This window comes from Mastigoproctus giganteus, chromosome 3, assembly GCF_048544385.1.
Source record: "Mastigoproctus giganteus isolate SK-2022 chromosome 3, ASM4854438v1, whole genome shotgun sequence".
In the NCBI taxonomy this organism is placed as follows: Eukaryota; Metazoa; Arthropoda; class Arachnida; order Uropygi; family Thelyphonidae; genus Mastigoproctus; species Mastigoproctus giganteus.
In genome coordinates, this window is record NC_143577.1 from 207,493,908 (window position 1) to 207,512,756 (window position 18,849).

At 39.2% G+C, this 18,849-nt stretch overlaps 1 protein-coding gene across 1 annotated transcript in view; it reads right to left on the minus strand.

The window, feature by feature from the left end:
* Positions 1-18,849, minus strand: part of LOC150088634 (HAUS augmin-like complex subunit 3) — a 142,322-nt gene that overhangs the window by 24,550 nt on the left and 98,923 nt on the right. The window contains exon 9 of the mRNA XM_090370276.1: positions 3,177-3,329. Within this exon, the coding sequence (XP_090226402.1) occupies positions 3,177-3,329 (153 nt within the window). The remainder of the gene's footprint in view (positions 1-3,176; positions 3,330-18,849) is intronic.

The following is an 18,849-nucleotide window of genomic DNA, read 5'->3' on the forward strand; positions in this document are numbered from 1 at the left end:
TCTTGATTAGACCGGGGTTCGAGCCCGTCATCACCAAATACGGAGGATGCGGAAAGGTCAGGGAATGACCACCGCATATTCCCGGAGCAATATGGCCTTAGTTGCTAATGCTCCTAAAAACCAAATAACAACAACAACTACTAATCATGTCACCCATATTTTTATTTTTTTCCTTGTAATTCCAAATTCAGATCACTAAATTTACTGGTGAAATCTGCCAAAAAAGCCAGATCACACAACCACTCCATATCTTGTAGCTGCTGATAATCATCTCCCTTTTGATCAACAATTTTTTAAATTTCATTCAGCAAATTTCGAAATCTCTGTAGAAACTTGCTCAGACTCAGCCACCTCACATCTGTGTGTAATATCAGATCTGGTTCATTTTCATTGAGTTGCATTTTGAAAAGTCTCCTTTGAAGAGATTGTATCCTCTGATGGAATTCATGATATTTAAAGCTATGTCCATAACACTTTTAGTATTTAATCTTTTGCTGGCTAACACTTGATGGTGGATGATACAGTGGTAAATCAAAAAATCTGGGAATTCATTTGGCACAATGCGATGAATCCATTAAGATTCCCCGTCATTGCTTTAGCTTCATCTGTTGTCATTGATACGAGCTTAAATAGTGGTAATTTAAGTTTTTCAATAAAATTTTTGAATGCGTTAAATATATCAAGACCTCCAGTTCTTTCTTTAAATGAAACCATACCCAGCAGTTCTTCTCTAGTTGCAGAATCATCAAACGCCATACGAATAAAAACGAGCAATTGAGCTTTATCACTGACGTCTGTAGATTCATCCAGTTGTAAAGAAAAGGTCACACAATTAGCAATATGAACCTGCAATTGTTCCCTCACATTTTTACTCATTTTTTCGATAATTGCATATATTCAAGAGAACTTTTAATTTCGTTTTTGTTCTTGAAATTTTCAAAAAGAGAATCTGTTATTTCTAAAAATGCATCTTTGATGAATTGACCATCAGAAAATGGTTTGCATTTTTTTGCAAGACTGCTCACTTCAAATGATTCTGCAGTTACTGCTTTAGATTGTAAATGAAGAAATTTTGTTGTGTGAATAATCTGGATTTAAATTCTTTTAATTTGTTTTTTCTAAGGTCACTATTAGGTGGAAAATCTGATTGGTATTTACCATGGAGTGCGTTGAAGTGCCTTTCTAAGTTTCCTTTTTTGGGTACAGCCACGGAAGCATTGCAGATCAAACAATATTACAAAAAAGTATTCTAGTTCCCACTTGATGAAAATGATACATTTTACTCTTTTTCATAGTATTCATTTTAAATCAAAGGGTATTAAATTAACGTATAAGTACTGTCCAATTATTAAATATTAATATTAAGTAAGCTAATAAGAATTCGACACATACACGATGCTCTCTACAATGTAACTGCGTGAATTTTCACTAGACAAGCCTAGCGGCTGTGTGGTGACAAGAGTAGTCACGTGCTTCAGTGGATTTGTAATAAGCTTATGCAGTGGGGCGCATAATAATGATAATAACATTTAGATTTTGACTAATCAATTTTTTATATATATTTAAAATTTGTCGTGATAGACCAAAATTAAAGCCGTGATCGACTTGTTGGCCACCCCTGCTATATGCTCTACTAGTAAATATTCACCGCAGATCACCGACACAAAAGCTCTATGAACATTAATGTATGTTCGTACATTAATGTACGAACATTAATGTATTAAAACAGGTTTGTAATGCTAAAAATTACAGTTTATAGACCTCTTTTGATACTGATTACAGAAATGGTATTCTGAAGGACACACATCGTTTTGTTAAGGGGAAAATCATGTTTAATTAACTTGATAAGCTATTTTGACAGTTACTCATGAGCTGGATGTAGAGAACAATTTTGATATAGTTTATTTGTATTTTAGCAAGACATCTGACTCAGTCCCTCAAGAGATTATTATTATTATTATTATTATTATTATTATTAGCCATATTACTGTATAAGCTAGAGCATGTTGGGATTACTGGAAAGATTCTAAGATGGACTGCAAGTTGACTGCAGGGAAGAAGGCAGTAGACTGATTAACGGATATCCTTCAGTTTGATGTAACATCATTGTCCCCCAAGGATAGGTTCTTGGACTACTGTTGTTTCTGATTTTCATTAATGACATCAATGAAGGAATAAAGGGCAATGTCAAAATTTGCAGAAAATGTAATGGTTGGGAGAATTGTTAATGATGAGTGCTCCTTCAGGATGAGCTGAACAGGCTTCAAGGATGGTCAGAAAAGTAACAGCTATGTTTTAATGCAGCAAAATGCAAGGTCTTACACTTGGGGAATAGTAGCCCCAAAATAACTTATATGCTTAATGGGGTTGAATTAAAAATAACAGAGGAGGAAAGGGATCTGGGAGTTACCATATGGGCGATATGAAGTTTTCTAGCAGTGTAAACAGATGGATGGCCAGGAAAGCCCATGGTGTCCTATCAATAGTTTATCAAACAATATCCTGTGGAGATAGGAAGCCTAAATGACACTGGGCTTCTTGAAAGGGTCCAAAGGTTAGCAACTTGCATGGTGAAATCAGCCAAAGGGCAACCATACAAGGAAAGCTTTCAATTTTGTGGGTTACAGAGCTGGGCAACCAAGCAGCTTAGTGGGTACTTGACTGAGGTTTATAAGGTGATGAGAGAGTTAGTAAAATGAATGAAGGTGGAATTTTCTCTGTTATAAAGAATTCAAGAAATGGGGGGGGGCATAAATTGAAATTACAGGGGAAGATGTTTAGACTAGACTGCAAACGTTTCCTTTCAGCTAGCGAATCATTGATTACAAAAACAAGTTGCCTCTTCAGGTAGTTGAAGCTGACAATTTGAAGAAATTCAAAGGTCAACTGTATAGTTACCCATGTGAGGAGGAAAGCACATAATTTGTTTTGTATTTTCTTATCTACTATTTCTTTTTTTGGCCAGTGCAGAAAAAGCCTGTGGCTTTCTTGTACCATATGGCTAATACTAATAAACAGAAAATTTATTTATTTATAAAATGTATTGCACCAAATACTAATAGAAAAATAAAGTAAAGCCATGGAGTTATCTTATCTTGGATTTGGATAAAAATGATAAATACAGTGGTACATTTTGAGCTATTCGAATAATGAACAAATAAAAATTGTACACAAACCTTTCGGAGACAAAACAAATTCCAATCATCTTCTACTGTAGTTACCAATTCTTTGAGTAGTTCTGAAATTTCTTTTGTAATCTGCTCTTCTGTTTCCAACATCATTTGTAAAAACATCTGTCTTGCTTGCTGCGAAAGTAAACTTTGTACAACCTAAGAGATATAAATATTTCTAATATTATTTTAGCTCTTATTCATAATAATTAAGGAGCTGTCATAATGATCTCATGTATTAACAAAGAAAATCAGTTTATAAGTTTCTGTTAGCTGAAAACTGTTATGCATGTTGCTATAAGTTTTATTAAGAAATGGCCATCTTTAAAACATGTGAGTAGTTTAATTTTAATATTAACAATATATTAGCTGGGTATACATACACACTAAAATCTAGTGTATTTTGACAATTTGTAAAGTTATCAATCTATGTCATAAATAAACATATACATTTGGTTTAGGGTTACTGAAACTATAATTTTATTGAACTGAAGCACAAATGCATTAGACTGTATTAATTCCACTGTCAGATTAGTATTCATATTAGCCAATACTAATTGCAGAATAATGTTGGGAAGCAAGCTTATGCAGCACTATCTACAAAAAAAGGTTACAAGACTTAGGAGGTAACTTGTTCACCCATGCCAAACTGACCCCATTCCAACCCTTCTACCTACCTTGCCCATCCTGATAGCTATCCTATACATTACAAAGTCCCTACTTTGTCAGTACAACCTCACACTTCCCCCCTCCACTAACTGCCTTCCCCTCACCCACAAAATCCCCCCCCCAGTAACATCTCCCAAAAATTGTAAATAATAGGAAGCTCAAAGCAATCAAGTTAACATTATTGGAATCAGCAGTCAGCCTAGTCATCTAAAAATCTGCCAAAGCAGTGCAGCAAGGAATAACACAAATAGCATCTTTATAAGTCAATCTTGACCCCGAACTATTGAAAATCAAATTGAACAACTATTAATAAATTAAATATATCAGAAAAAATATATTTAATTTATATAATTAAATATACCCAGGTAGCAAGTACAGCTCTCTTCAAGCTGTACTTGCTACCTGGGAGTCTAAAACGCTGATGGAACTGATATTCGGGTGACACTCAAGTCAAGTGGACCCAATTTCGGTGAAGTCCGGACGGACTGTGACAGCCAAATCCTCTGCTTGCACCTTCACGATGGTGGGACTGTTAGTAATCCTGGGTATAACCTCCATGCACAAGTACATGGTGGGTGACCACCTAGGTGTGAACCAACGTAAGCAGGGGTCGAGGTGTGGTGCCCACACCACATGGAGGACTGCCGCCCCTCTATGTTAGCAGGCAGTACTAGGTGGTAGATGACTCTCATCAACCGGTGAAATACCACCACTTTGCTTATTGGAGGCTTGAAGTGGTGGAACCCATGTTTAGTCTCTAGAGCTAAGTTCCGGTCAACCCTTCCCTATCTCTTCCATCATGCAGTATGATTGATGACTTTTGAGGTTATGATGAACGTCGTGGCGAGATCCAATATTCCTTACATTTCGAGGGTAGAGCTCTAAAACGGTGTTCGCAGGCCGGCCGCTAGTTAATACACCGGACCGAACCTATTGGTAACTCTCTAGGAGGCTTCTGGATCAGCTAGTGTATAAATCTTGCTACCTCTACTCTACCAGATAGTGACTGGAGGGAGTCCGAGTAGTCTGTATGCGGGGAGCATTGTCGAGGCCACGTTATGTCAAGGATCTGGGTATATTCTTACCACATGTATGCCATATCCAAAAATTTCATTACTTCATACAGCATGTCCCACCACTTTTTCTTACTACTGAATACACAATGAATTGTCAAACTAATAGAGCAAGCTTATCTGCGAAAAGATCTAAATCTCCCAAGGACTTCCTAATTCATTTCACAAATATACGTGGTCTCAATTCTAATCTCAACAATGTCCATTTCCACTTGCAGTCTGCCAACCCCCATGTACTTTTTCTGACAGAATCTCAGTTATCAGTTGATTCAACTACTGCTCATCTCAGATGCCCAAATTATTCGCTGTATGATTCCTTTCGCCTCAAAGGTGGTACTTGTGCATATGTCCGTTCTGATATTCCCTGTCAGAGACTTGGCAATTTGGAATCTCCTCTCTTTGATCTTCTCTGGCTTAAAATCTCTCTACCTCATTGTGTCAAATTCATCTGTTGTCTCTACCATTCTCCCAACTCCACTAATCACTTGGAGCTCTTTGACTTCCTCTCTTTGCAACTTGACTTTCTCCAGTCCAACTTTCCTAACAGTAAGGTAATTTTCCTTGGTGATTTTAATGTTCACAACTCCAGCTGGCTTCCGTTTTCTAGTCACACGGACCCAGCAGGTCGAGATGCTGAGGCTTTTGCAATTACTAATGACCTAGCACAGATTGTTCATTTACCTACAAGAATACCGGACAATCCTAATCATACAGCCAATACGCTTGATCTTTTTCTCACAAACAACCCTTCTAAGTATACAGTAAAAGTGAGAGGTCCTTTAGGCACTTCAGATCACAACTTGGTGATTGTCTCTTCTCCAATGGAACCTTTATCTCATGGCTATTCCCAACCTCGTGTTGTTTGGCATTACAAGAATGCAAAATGGGATGACCTGCGAGACTTCTTTTCTTCTTTTCCTTGGTCGGATTACTGTTTCAAAACTTCTGATGTCAACGTTTGCTCAGATCGTGTCAGTGAAATTATTCTTGAAGGAATGGAATCTTTTATCCCACACTCCACTTTAAAATCTCGCCCTTTATCTAAACCTTGGTTTTCCAATAAATGTGCTAAGGCTGTCCAAGAGAAGAACGTTGCATATCGTAATTGGCTTGTTTCTAATTCTTCAGATTCATTTTCTGCCTACACCAAAGCTCGCAACAATTGAAAGCAGTTATTAATCAGTCCAAACTAGAGTTTGAACAGGCTAAGAGTAGAAAACTTGCTTCTTGCCCTAATGGTAGCCGACCATTCTGGTCTCTTGCCAAAGCTATTGGCCGCAACTTTTGCCCATCTCTGCTCCCACCTCTGTCCAAACCAGATGGTTCTGTTGTCACTTCAGCCAAGGATAAAGCTGACCTGCTGGCATCCCATTTTTCTTCCAGCTCACGTATTAATGATCTTGGTAAAACACCTCCCACCATTCCCAACACGCTCTATTCAATGCCTCCTGTGGTCTTCCGTGAAAAGGATATTAGAAGGATTTTGATGAATCTTGATGCTGAGAAAGCTCCAGGTCCCGATGGTATTTCTCCACTTGTTCTCAAAACCTGTGCTCCTGAACTTACTCCTATTCTTTGCCGCCTTTTTTCACTTTCTTATTCCAAAGGTGTTTTTCCTTCTGCTTGGAAATTTGCTCATATCCAGCCAGTTCCTAAAAAGGGTTACAAATCCCTCCCATCCAATTATCGTCCCACTGCAATTACTTCTACTCTTTCTAAAGTAATGGAGAAATCAATTAACCGCCAACTCTTAAACCACCTAGAAACCTTCCGTATGATCAACGATCGCCAGTAAGGATTCCGTCAGTGTCGATCCACTGGTGATATTCTGGCTTATGTTACCCATTTATGGACTAATTCAATGGAAAGGTTCGGTGAAACACAAGTAGTTGCTCTTGACATCTCAAAGGCTTTTGATCGTGTTTGGCATAAAGGTCTTCTAAACAAGCTTCCATCTTATGGTTTGCCAACTGTTTTTAGTAATTGGTTATCCAGTTTTCTCACTGATCGCTCACTGAGGGTGATGGTAGATGGCTCTCTGTCTTTTAACTTCTCCACTAATGCCGGTGTCCCCCAAGGTTCAGTTCTTTCCCCCCACTCCTTTCCTCTTGTATATCAATGACCTTCTTCCATTGACTGGAAATCCTATCCATAGTTTTGCCGATGATAGCACATTGCATTCAACTTTCCATTTTGAGAAACCTTGTCCTTTTCAATCAGCTTTAACTTCTCGAAAATCTGCTACCAATTCCTTAAATGCTGATCTTCAGGTAATTCTCCAGTGGGGCAAAGACAACTTAGTTGATTTCAACCCTTCTAAAACTCAGTCTTGTCTTATATCTCACAAAAAGGATTCTTCTGCTCCTATGCTTATGTTTAGTGACACTCCGATTTCTAGGCAAAATGATATATCTCTTATGGGGATTACCCTGACTTCTAATCTCTCTTGGCACAAGCACATTACAAATATTGCTTCCTCTGCATCTAAAAAACTTGGTTTTCTTCCAAACAGCTGCTCACTCTGTATAAATCGCAAATCCGCCCTGCCATGGAATATTTTTCCCACATCTGGGGTGGTGCCCCCAAAACCTCTCTCAGGCTTCTTGATTCCATTCAGAAGAGGGCAGTTAGGTTAATTAATGATTCATCTCTAACAGAGTTTCTCCACTCGCTTTCGCATAGATGCACTGTTTCTGCTGCATGCCTCTTCTACAGATACTTCCATGGGCACTGTTCTTCTGAATTGGCTTCTATAATTCCCGCTCTATCTTTCAAAACAGTCCGAACACGTGCTGCCACCAGCCAACATCCATTTACTGTCCAACTTCAAACCCACAGAACCAACTTTTCATCTTCCTCATTTATTCATTCAACTGCCATTTTCTGGAACAACCTTCCTTCATATGTATTTCCTGAAAATTACAATCTACAGAAGTTTAAGTCCAATGTCAACAAATATCTTCTTTCGTCTTCTTAACCTTCAACCCAAGCACGGTACTAAGTACTATAGGTTCTAATACCTCTCGTGTTTGGGGTTCACATAAAAAAAAAAAAAAAAACCTCAGCCCTGAGCTCTGGCCAGCAGGGTTGCTTGTCATGCCATACTATGGCTCCCAAAACACCAAGGACAACAGTTACTTTCCCAAGAATGCCAGTTGTCCCTTTAGATGCATAGCTAGACTCACCAGCCAATATCAGAACATTCTCTAGCCTCAAATGTGCACCAAAAAGTCAAACCTAAGATGTCAATCTCTGCACCAATCTCTACACTCAACCTCTACGTACAGAATGCATGTAGCCTTAACAATAAGTTCCCTACCCTACTGGTAATAACAATCAGTATAAAACTGGTAATAACAATCATACTCTGCTTCTTCCCCAAAAATTCAACTACTTTCCATTCCTAACTTCAAGTAAATCTAACAAAGGAGGAGGATCTGCAATGTACATTAGGAACGATCTCACTATCAGGCAATTAGTCAGTTCCAATTCCAATTATTTTGAAGGTATCACTGTTATTGTGCATATCAATGGCACTGCTCTGGAGATCTTCAATATCTACTGCCCATTGAGTACAAATGTAGATATAATCAGCGAAATCCTCAATTGGATCAATTCCATACACAAAGGAGGAAGCAATATAATAATTACTGGTGATTTAAACCCACCCCATCCCCAAATTCAAAGCACACATCTCCTGGAAAATGCCATCTCCGGCATTGGAATTTATAGAACTAATACTCCATGTACCAGAGGCAACCAAATCAACTAAACATCATAGTATACCCAAAAAAGATCACAACCAATTGGAACTTCAAGTATCTTACCACCTGCCACATGAATCCCTTCCATCACTAGTAAATAGAAGTTAGTAGAATCACCAAATTTACTTAATAAAAACAAAATGCTGGAGCTATTAAAATTCTATCCCTGGGATTCTCTGAATAACTTGCCCATTGATTAAGCAACACAACTCAACCCTTAATAAAATGGCTTCAACATTTAAACAAGGAAGCAGCATCCAAAAAAGTCACTATAACATTATGCACTTTACCATGGTTCACACCTGATCTAAAGTTATATTTCAAACTCAAACAGAAAAGTCGCAATGAATGGAAAAAAATGAACTCCCACTGCATTACTAAACCTCAAGAAAAAGAGAGCACTATTCCAGGTAAAAAAAAAACCAAAAAAAAAAATAGGCATATAAGACCATCTTAAATAGAATCTAGAACAATAAGAGGGCTTTCTTCAAAGTGACTACTCCTGCTCTTGACCTCGCTGAAGTCACCAGATGGATTTCAAATAACATCTTTGCAGCTTCATCTACTTAGCCACAGAACTTTCTGCCTAATGAAGATGAACAAAACTATTGTCTTAAATCAGTTGGTCAATCAGTCTACAATTCAACAAATAATAAATTCCCTGAAACAAGATACATCCAACCTAGACAGCATTCCAACCTTCGTTACCAAGGCTACCAGTCTTATATCATCACTCTTCTGGTGTTCATTATCAAGAGATGCATCAGTCAAACATACTTGCCCAAAATTTGGAGAACCCTACAAAAATTAGTCTCATTCCAAAACTGGACACTCACAGGGAGACATTAGCTACAGACCTATTTCAGTCGCCTTGACAATCCCAAAAATAATCGAAAAAGATCTCCTTCCATACCTGCAAAATTTGATTTACAGATGCAGTTCCATCAATATCCATCATGGTCCAGCAGGCAAATCCATGATCACTAACCTGGCTGATACAATCAGCATTTCAAGAAAAATGCCCAGTGTGACAGTCATTACTTAGATATTAAATCAGCATTTGATAACCTCACTCAAGGAAGCAATACAAATTCTGAAAAATAATTGCAAGATAAACACTACAATACCCAACTATCTCTTTATATAACCTCAACCACAGATTCCTTGTGTTCAAATCTATCTCCAAGGATATTATAGTCACTACATCTGCATGAACACCTCAAGGAGGAGTTCATGTCAATGATTATCTTTGCAGCCTCACTACAGCTACTACTTCAAATCACACCCAACATCGGGCGCCTCCGTAGCCAGGTGAGAAGGAGCAGCAGTGCGCAGCACACGTTTCTTGATTAGACGGGGGTTCGGGCCTGTCACCACCAAATACGGAGGATGCGGAAAGGTCAGGGAATGACCACCGCATATTCCCGGAGCAATATGGTCTTAGTTGTTTATGCTCCTAAAAGCCAAATAACAAACAACAACAACACCCAACATCATCTCATATGCTGATGATTTAAAAATCTTTAACTCTAGACCCAGTGATAACACAAAAAATTAGTCAGGATGCCAATGAATTGGTGGTCCAGTAGCTCCAAACCCTCAACTTAACCATCCACATAAGGAAATCTGCCCACTTTCCAGAAGAAGCCTAAGCCAGTTGATATTCTCATTAAAGGCACTCCAGTACCAAAACCTTTTCCTGCCACTATGCACAAGTGGCAAAACAAATTCAGAGCCATATAGCTGATCAACCAAGAAACAATCACAATATGCAAGAAAACAATCATTACCAAACATGTAGAGCAATGCATCTAACCAATCCTCACATATGGAGCACAAATATGGTCAGGAGTCCCCACAAGCCATATATTAGAAGTTCTTCTTTTTCTCTCGAGTACTGGACCCTCCAATGCTAAACCAGAAATTAGAATTTCCATTCACAATATCATATCCAGACAGCAAATGTATAAAAACCTCAAGCTCAATCACCTGCATCTACTCATAAAACAGGCCAATATATCTCTGATGTGCAAACTACTTTCGAAAGTGGCAGTTTTTCCCAACATAACAACCACAGTCACTGAAGTGCCATTCTGTCAGAATATGTTAATGGAACAAATCTTAATGGAACAAACACATGAGCCGAAGACTTAAGATTACTGACCTAAAAAAAGAAAAGACGTGTATACTCTCATGTACATAACTGCCAGGCGAGCAAGCATAGAACAAAAAATTGATGATTTTGAAGTTGTGGCAGAATCATCAAATGCAGGCATTTTGGAGATATTGGAGACACGATGCCATACAGACATAAGACATGCAGAATTTCAATAAGGGGAATATAATGTGTACAGTTACGACAAGAGAGGGAACAGTTTAAGAAGCATACATAGTTTACTTGGTTAAGAAGCATATTAAATCTAAGGGCAGGGCATCCAAATGACATAGCTGGTCACTGCAATGTGATTAGTCTGATGTGAATTTAGCACCGGAAAAAAACTTAGTGCTGGAGTGGGATATAGGCCTAGTAAGTGTAATGTGTATAAAAACCAACTATACAGACATACAGAGTGGGCCACTAAATTTGAATCAATTGTAAGAGGGGATTTTAACTTTCCAGATATTAACTGGAACTTGTAGTTTGGTAATTCACACAGTAGTAAGGCATTTATGAATTTGCTGGATGGGTTTTCTACAGCAGCATGACAGAGAAGAAGCAATACTCTTGACCTGGTTATCAGCAGTGACCCTTCACATTGATTTTGTATTGAAAGTGAAAATTTATTTCAAATTCAATAGATATCTTGATTCAGACAAGAGCATCAAACAAAAGGCTCAAGCCAATGGGAGTGCTGTGGCTCGAGAGAACTGAGGGGGGGGGGGCAGTTGTCCTCGGAATCACAGCTGGTCTGTAACCAAGTTACAAAGGAGGTTAGGCAAGTAAAGGCAGATTATGAGAAATCATTGGCAAAGGATCCAAAGAAAAACAGCAAAGAGTTCTTTACCTATGGAAATTCTAGAAGGAAGGGGATGAATCAGATTGGTCTACTGGATATTGATAGTTCAACTGTTGGTGATCCTGCTCAGGTAGCTAACAAACTAAATGAATATTTTTCATTGACATCCACACATCAGGAGTTATTCAGGGTGGGGAATGCCAGAGGTGTATTCAAATCTGGCAGTAAGCATAATCTTGTAATAACTGAGAGTAAAGTGGAAGAGAAATTGTTGAAGATAAACACAAGAAAGGCACCTGAGTGGATGGAATCTATCCAGTTATATTAAAGCAAGTGGTAAAGGAAGTAAGCAAAGCCTTAGCCATAATTATGAGAGCTTCCCTGGACTCAGGACAGGTACCCATGGACTGGAGATGTCCAAATGTGACCCCAATCCACAAAGGAGGATCAAAGGGCAACACAGGTAATTACAGACCTGTTAGCTTAACTTCTGATTCAGGGAAATTAATGGGGGCACTGGCTAAAGAAGCACTGCAGGATCATCTAGACAAGACTTCAGTTATAGCTCGGACACAGCATGGGTTTGTTAAGGGGAAGTCTTGTCTGACTCATTTGATTAGATACTTTGATATCATATATTTCATCTTAGAAAAGCCTTTGATACTGTTGCACATAGAAGACTGCTGCACTAATTGGAGCAGTGTGGCATTAGAGGCAAATTGCTGCTATGGATAAAGGGATGGTTAGGTGGGAGAAGACAGAGTGTGGTAATCAATGGACACTTCTCTTCATGGACTAATGTTATTAGTGGAGTCTCTCAGGGTTCAGCATTGGGTCCATTGTTGTTTTCTGTATTTATAAATGATATTGATGATGGTATGTCAGGCTTAATGCCCAAGTTTGCAGACAGTACGAAGGTTGGCAGGGTTGTTAAGGACAGTAATGAGAGTATACTGCTGCAACAGGATCTAGAAAGGTTGAGCAAATGGACTGAGAGGATGATCCCCGACCTGGCCACATCAATGCACCCGCACATTCTGCCGTCAACATCAGGCAAAAAAATTTATTCCAGTCATCAACCCCCCCCAAATTACTTTTTGTTCCCCAAAATGAAAACAACCATGAAAGGAACACGATATGGGATGACAGAGGACATCCAGACTGCAGTGACTGATCAGCTGAAAGCGGTACCAGAAGAGGAATTCCAGCAGCGTTTTCAAAACTTGTATAAAAGACGTAAACAGTGTGTACACATCGGAAGTGATTACGTCAAAAATATATAACCTCACTTTGCAATGTGTGTGTGTGTGTGTTTGTTTTTTGTTATTTGGTTTTTAGGGGCATTAGCAACTAAGGCCATATTGATCCGGGGATATGCTATTAGTTAAGAAACACATAAAAACCAAGGAAGTGAAGCCAGTTGACATCGCTGGACAGTGCAGTGTTGAGTCAGTTTGGTGTGACATAAGCATTGGGAGATCAAAATTGAGAGTAGGAGTGTGCTATAGGCCTAATGACTCTGATGAGTATAATAAGGAACTGTACAGGGAAATAGAGTGGGCCAGTAAATCAGAGAGTCTTATAATGGGAGATTTTAATTTCCCAGATATTGACTGGAATTTGGGGGCTGGTTACTCACACACTAGCAGGGCTTTTGTGGATTTATTGGATGATTGTTTTCTACATCAGCATGTTCGGGAGGCAACTAGAGGGAGTAATACTCTTGATTTGATTATCAGCAGTGATTCTTCATGCATTAAGAATCTGCAGATAAACGAACCACTAGGTGGCAGTGATCACAGTGTGCTGAAGTGGGATTTACTCAAAGAGGTAACTACCATTAGGGGTAAAGGGAAGGGTTATTGCTTCCATAAAGGCGACTACGATGGACTGAGACAGTATTTAAATTCTATACAGTGGGACCAACTGATGATGTTACCAACAGCAAATTCAAAATGGGAAGCATTCAAAGAACTTATCTTGGAAGCTACTAGGCTTTACATACCAACTAAGAAATATTGTTCAAGGTTTAGGCCAAAATGGATGTCAGATGAACTAATGAGGCATATGGCAGAGAAGAAAAATGCATGGGATACTTACAAATTAACACATGACACAGAAGCCTATGATAGATACAAGTTGATATGCAACCAAGTTACAAAGGAGGTTAGGCAGGCAAAGGCAGATTATGAGAAATCCTTGGCAAGGGATGCAAAGAAAAACAGCAAAGAGTTCTTTACTTATGTTAACTCTAGAAGGAAGGGGATGAATCAGATTGGTCCACTTGATATTGACGGGTCAACTGTTGATGATCCTGCTCAGGTAGCTAACAAACTAAATGAATATTTTGCATCGACATTCACACATGAGGAGTTATTCAGCAAGGGGAATGCCAGAGGTGTATTCAACTCTAGCAGTAAGCTACAGAATCTTGAAATAACTGGGAGTAAAGTGGAGGAGAAACTGTTGAAGATAAACACAAGAAAGGCACCCGGGGTGGATGGGATCTATCCAGTTATATTAAAGGAGGCAGCAAAGGAAGTAAGCAAACCCTTAGCCATAATTATGAGAGCTTCCTTGGACTCAGGGGAGGTACCCATAGACTGGAAATGTGCAAATGTGACCCCAATTCACAAAGGAGGATCAAAGGCTGACACAAGTAACTATAGACCTGTGAGCTTAACTTCTGTTCCAGGAAAATTAATGGAGGCACTGGTTAAAGAAGCACTGCAGGATCATTTAGACAAGACTTCAGTTATAGCTCAGACACAGCATGGTTTTGTTAAGGGGAAGTCTTGCCTTACCAACTTGATTGGATACTATGATGCAGTCACAAAAGAACTGGATGCAGGGAATAACTTTGATATTATATACTTGGATCTTAGAAAGGCTTTTGATACTGTTGCACATGGAAGACTGCTACACAAATTGGAGCAGTGTGACATTGGAGGCAAATTGCTGCTATGGATAAAGGGGTGGTTGAGGGGGAGAAGACAGAGACTGGTAATCAATGGACACTGCTCATCGTGGACTAATGTTATTAGTGGAGTCCCTCAGGGCTCAGTGTTGGGTCCATTATTGTTTTCTGTATTTATAAATGATATTGATGATGGTATATCAAGCTTAATGTCCAAGTTTGCAGATGATACAAAGGTTGGCAGGGTTGTCAAGGACACTACTGACACTATGCTGCTGCAACAGGATCTGGAAAGGTTGAGCAGATGGGCTGAGAGGTGGCAAATGAAGTTTAACATTGACAAATGTAAAGTACTACACATGGGAAACAGCAACCCCAGAGCAACGTATCAACTCTGTGGTACTACACTGACAGTGGTAGAGAATGAAAGGGACTTGGGGGTGATTGTGCAGGCAGATATGAAGTTCTCTGAGCACTGCAGACGGGCTGCAAGAGTAGCTCATGGGGTATTGTCAATGATATACAGGAATTTTTCCAGCAGGGATAAGGAGGTGATTATTCCATTGTATAAGGCAATGGTCAGGCCACACCTAGAGTACTGTATACAGGTCTGGAGGCCTCATTTCAAGAAGGATGTAGAGCTGCTGGAACGAGTACAGAGAAGGGCAACAAGATTAGTGAATGGAACAAAGGGGTGCTCTTACGAAGAAAGGCTTAAGTTTTGCAAATTACAGTGTCTGGAGACGAGGCACCAGCGAGGTGATCTGATAGAGGTGTATAAAGCCTTGAATGGTTTAAGCATGCTCAATGCTGATGGGATTCTTCCTCTAGCTCAGAAAAATCACCTGAGAGGGCATAAATTCAAATTGAGGAAAGACAGATGTAGGATAGACGTGCGGAAATTTGCCTTTAGCCAGCGGGTGGTTGGTTGGTGGAACAGACTGCCATCCCTTGTGGTGGAGGTTGATAGCCTAAATAAGTTTAAGGCTCAGCTGGACAGGTATTTTGAACGAACAGAGGGGTGAAGTGGAAGTGGGTTTTTTTTTTTTTTGGCTGATGCTGCATAAGCTTGCTTTCTTGCATCAAATGCCTCTACTAATGCTAATGCTAATGCTAATATGTGGTGGTCATTCCCCGACCTTTCCGAAATCCTCCGTATTTGGTGCGAGTTTGTGTAAGTATATATATAAAAATACTTAGTGTTATTCTTTTTTTCTGTAGTAGCATCAGTCTTGTTATTCAACTGGCACAATGAGTGCGCCAAATTTTGTATGCCCTTGCCTTTCTTATTTTAATTATAGTGAGAATGCTTACTTTAATTTTAGGTAATAACTGTTATCTTTTGGGCAACTGACTGCATCAGAAAATTTCATGATTACTTATACCTTTTGTTAGAGATTGAGTGAGGCAATGAACAATACCTGATAAACTTAACATGTTTAATTATAGAACAAACATATTTATACAAAAATTTATCCACAACTTTTCCTATTATGGAAGTTTTCCAAAAAAAATGATTGCATCAATTCCATTTAGAATATCTCTTCTCTAAGAAAAACTGATTACAACAATTCCATTTAGAATATCTCTTCTCTAGTCTAATTGACAATATAACTAAAGGTTTCATTACTAAAGGTTTAATTGTTAGTCCAGCTATTCCCTAGGCTAAACAAACCAATAGTACTTTGGGATTATGCCTTTTTCTTTCCAAATAGAATGATTAGAAATAATAATACCAAACAGTACTTACAATAAGTAATATTTTTCTCTGCTTTAGGATCAGTTCCTTGACCTTCCCACACCGTGTGTGACGACTTCCTCATCTAATACCAGGCTGTTAATTCCTATCTTCCTCTCGACTAACCACGATTCCTCCTTGCTGCCTTGAACCTAGTTGATTGAATAACCCTTTTATTATGTTGGCTGGAAATTTCTCCTTTCTGAAATCCAGCAAAAAGCTTGCCGCTTCCCAACTGACTATCTCCAATAATTTCATGACTACTCTTGGTAAAACCAGAGTACGTCTCCGGAACTCTTCCTCACTAGCACTTATTATCCCTTCTATCATTAACTCCGTTACTAATTCCATTACTAACCACGACTTCATTTCTCACTTCATCACTAACTAACCACTACTCTGCCACTCCCTCTATCATTAACTCCGTTACTAACTTCACCTTCGCCACTCCCTCTCTCATTATTTTCTGACATCCTTATATATAACCGTGACTTCCCAGCATACCTCGAACCCTTTACTGACCTCCCTCCTGTTAATAGAAATGTTCATTGTAATTCCGCCCGAAATTGGTACAAATGTTTAGGGGAGGTAGGTAACATCTAAAGGAATGTGAATCGCATAGGAACCCATAACCGGAAACGTCACGGGAAAGTAGTAGCAGAGGCACAAGAAGCAGAAATGATACAAGACAGTAATTAGTGGCAAACATTTATTTGACATAATATTAACAATGGAGTATGAGATAGATGCATTTCATGATGTTACAACAGATGCTCGAAGGTTACACCATGAGATGCGGTGCATGCATGACACCGACGCAGCATGGATTGGCAGACACGGTCGAATACATCTGGAGTTTCTTTGACAGTAGCAGCAGCGCAGACGAGTCTCGCCACAAGATCCATTTCCATCTCCACAGGCGATTCATACACGATAGATTTGAGGGCCCCCCCACTGAAAGAAATCTAGGCTCGATAAATCAGGTGAGTGTGGGGGCCAGGCAATGGGTCCACCACAGCCAATCCATCGATGCCCAAAACGCCTGTTCAAATGGTCACGAACACACCTTCCATAATGGGCATGCGCCCCATCACGTTGAAACCAAATGTTGCGTCTCACATTTGCTGGATTTGCCATAGTTACATACTGGTTTACTTTGCATTCACCACTTACTTAGACTGGAGTACACTGGCACATTCTTCATTTATATTCATATTATATATATATATATATATATATATGTATAAACTGAATATATATATATATTAAACACTATTAGTGTTACTTTCATTATCAGTAACCCTGGTAGAACTTGTTGAAGAAAGATCCGATATATATAGCGGAGTTCATGTGGGATGGTAACAAGTATGGGCCGACTAAGCAGTCACTGACAATACCTGCCCACACATTTATTGCTAAGCGATGTTGTGCCACATGGGGGTGCACAACGTGTGGGTTGTTGTGAGCCCACACATGAGCATTGTGCTGATTGAATAAGCCTTCCCGAGTGAAATAAGCCTCATCCATGAACAAAACATAGGCTGGAAAATTCAAGTCTTGAACACTTTCTTGGAGAAATCACTGCGCGAAAGCCACACATGCAGGATGATCTTGGGGAGCAGTAACTGAACCCTTTGGAGATGAAAGGGGTATATGGAATCGTCGTGCCAGACACGCTGTACACTGCAACGATACACTCCTAAGGTAGAGGCAATGGCACGTGTGCTAGTAGTAGGATTATCCTGGACGGCATTCAACACACTTTCTTCCATGGTGGGAGTTCACGTCGAATGTGGTCTGCCTGCACTACTCCTGTTACCTCTAAATTACCCATAATCGCACAAATTTTGATGCACACACGCAAACAAACAAACGGTGGTCCGGTACATGTCTGTCTGGGAAGCGTTCTCCATAAATTCGTTGAGCGGCTCGTCCATTGCCTTCTGCTAATCCATACACTAGATGCATGTCTGCCAGCTCACAGTTCGTATATCGATGCATGCTCTTTGTGCGGCGACTACTGCTTGAATGAGTAAACCAGAAATTTTCCCTCTCACAAACTGATGAACAGTGCCGTGTACCGACTTACGGTGACATTTCCGGTTATGAGTTCCTATGCGATTCACATTCTTTTAGATGTTGCCTACCTCCCCTAAACATTTATACCAATATTTTTGAGACACCCTGTATATATAAAAACAAAATATGAAATAAGGGAAATAGAAGAAAGCAGAAATGAAAAAAACAGAAGGGATATTTATGGACAAGGGCCACTGACAAACAGAACGCATTTAAAGACCAAATGAATATAAGTAAAACTGAAATATATATATGTGAATAAAAAGAGAGAAAATGAAGTAAAGAAAACAGTACAGAAATTACAGTGTGTGTGTGTGTAAGTATATATAAAAATTAAAAAATACATAAACATATTCATATATCACACAACCCTGGTGTCATTATCAAAAGTCAATCACCAAAATTATACGAGAAGATGATAATATAAGTTCTCTGTTTCTAGCAGGAAGCACATGCCATAGCAAAGTACAATTAAAAAATGA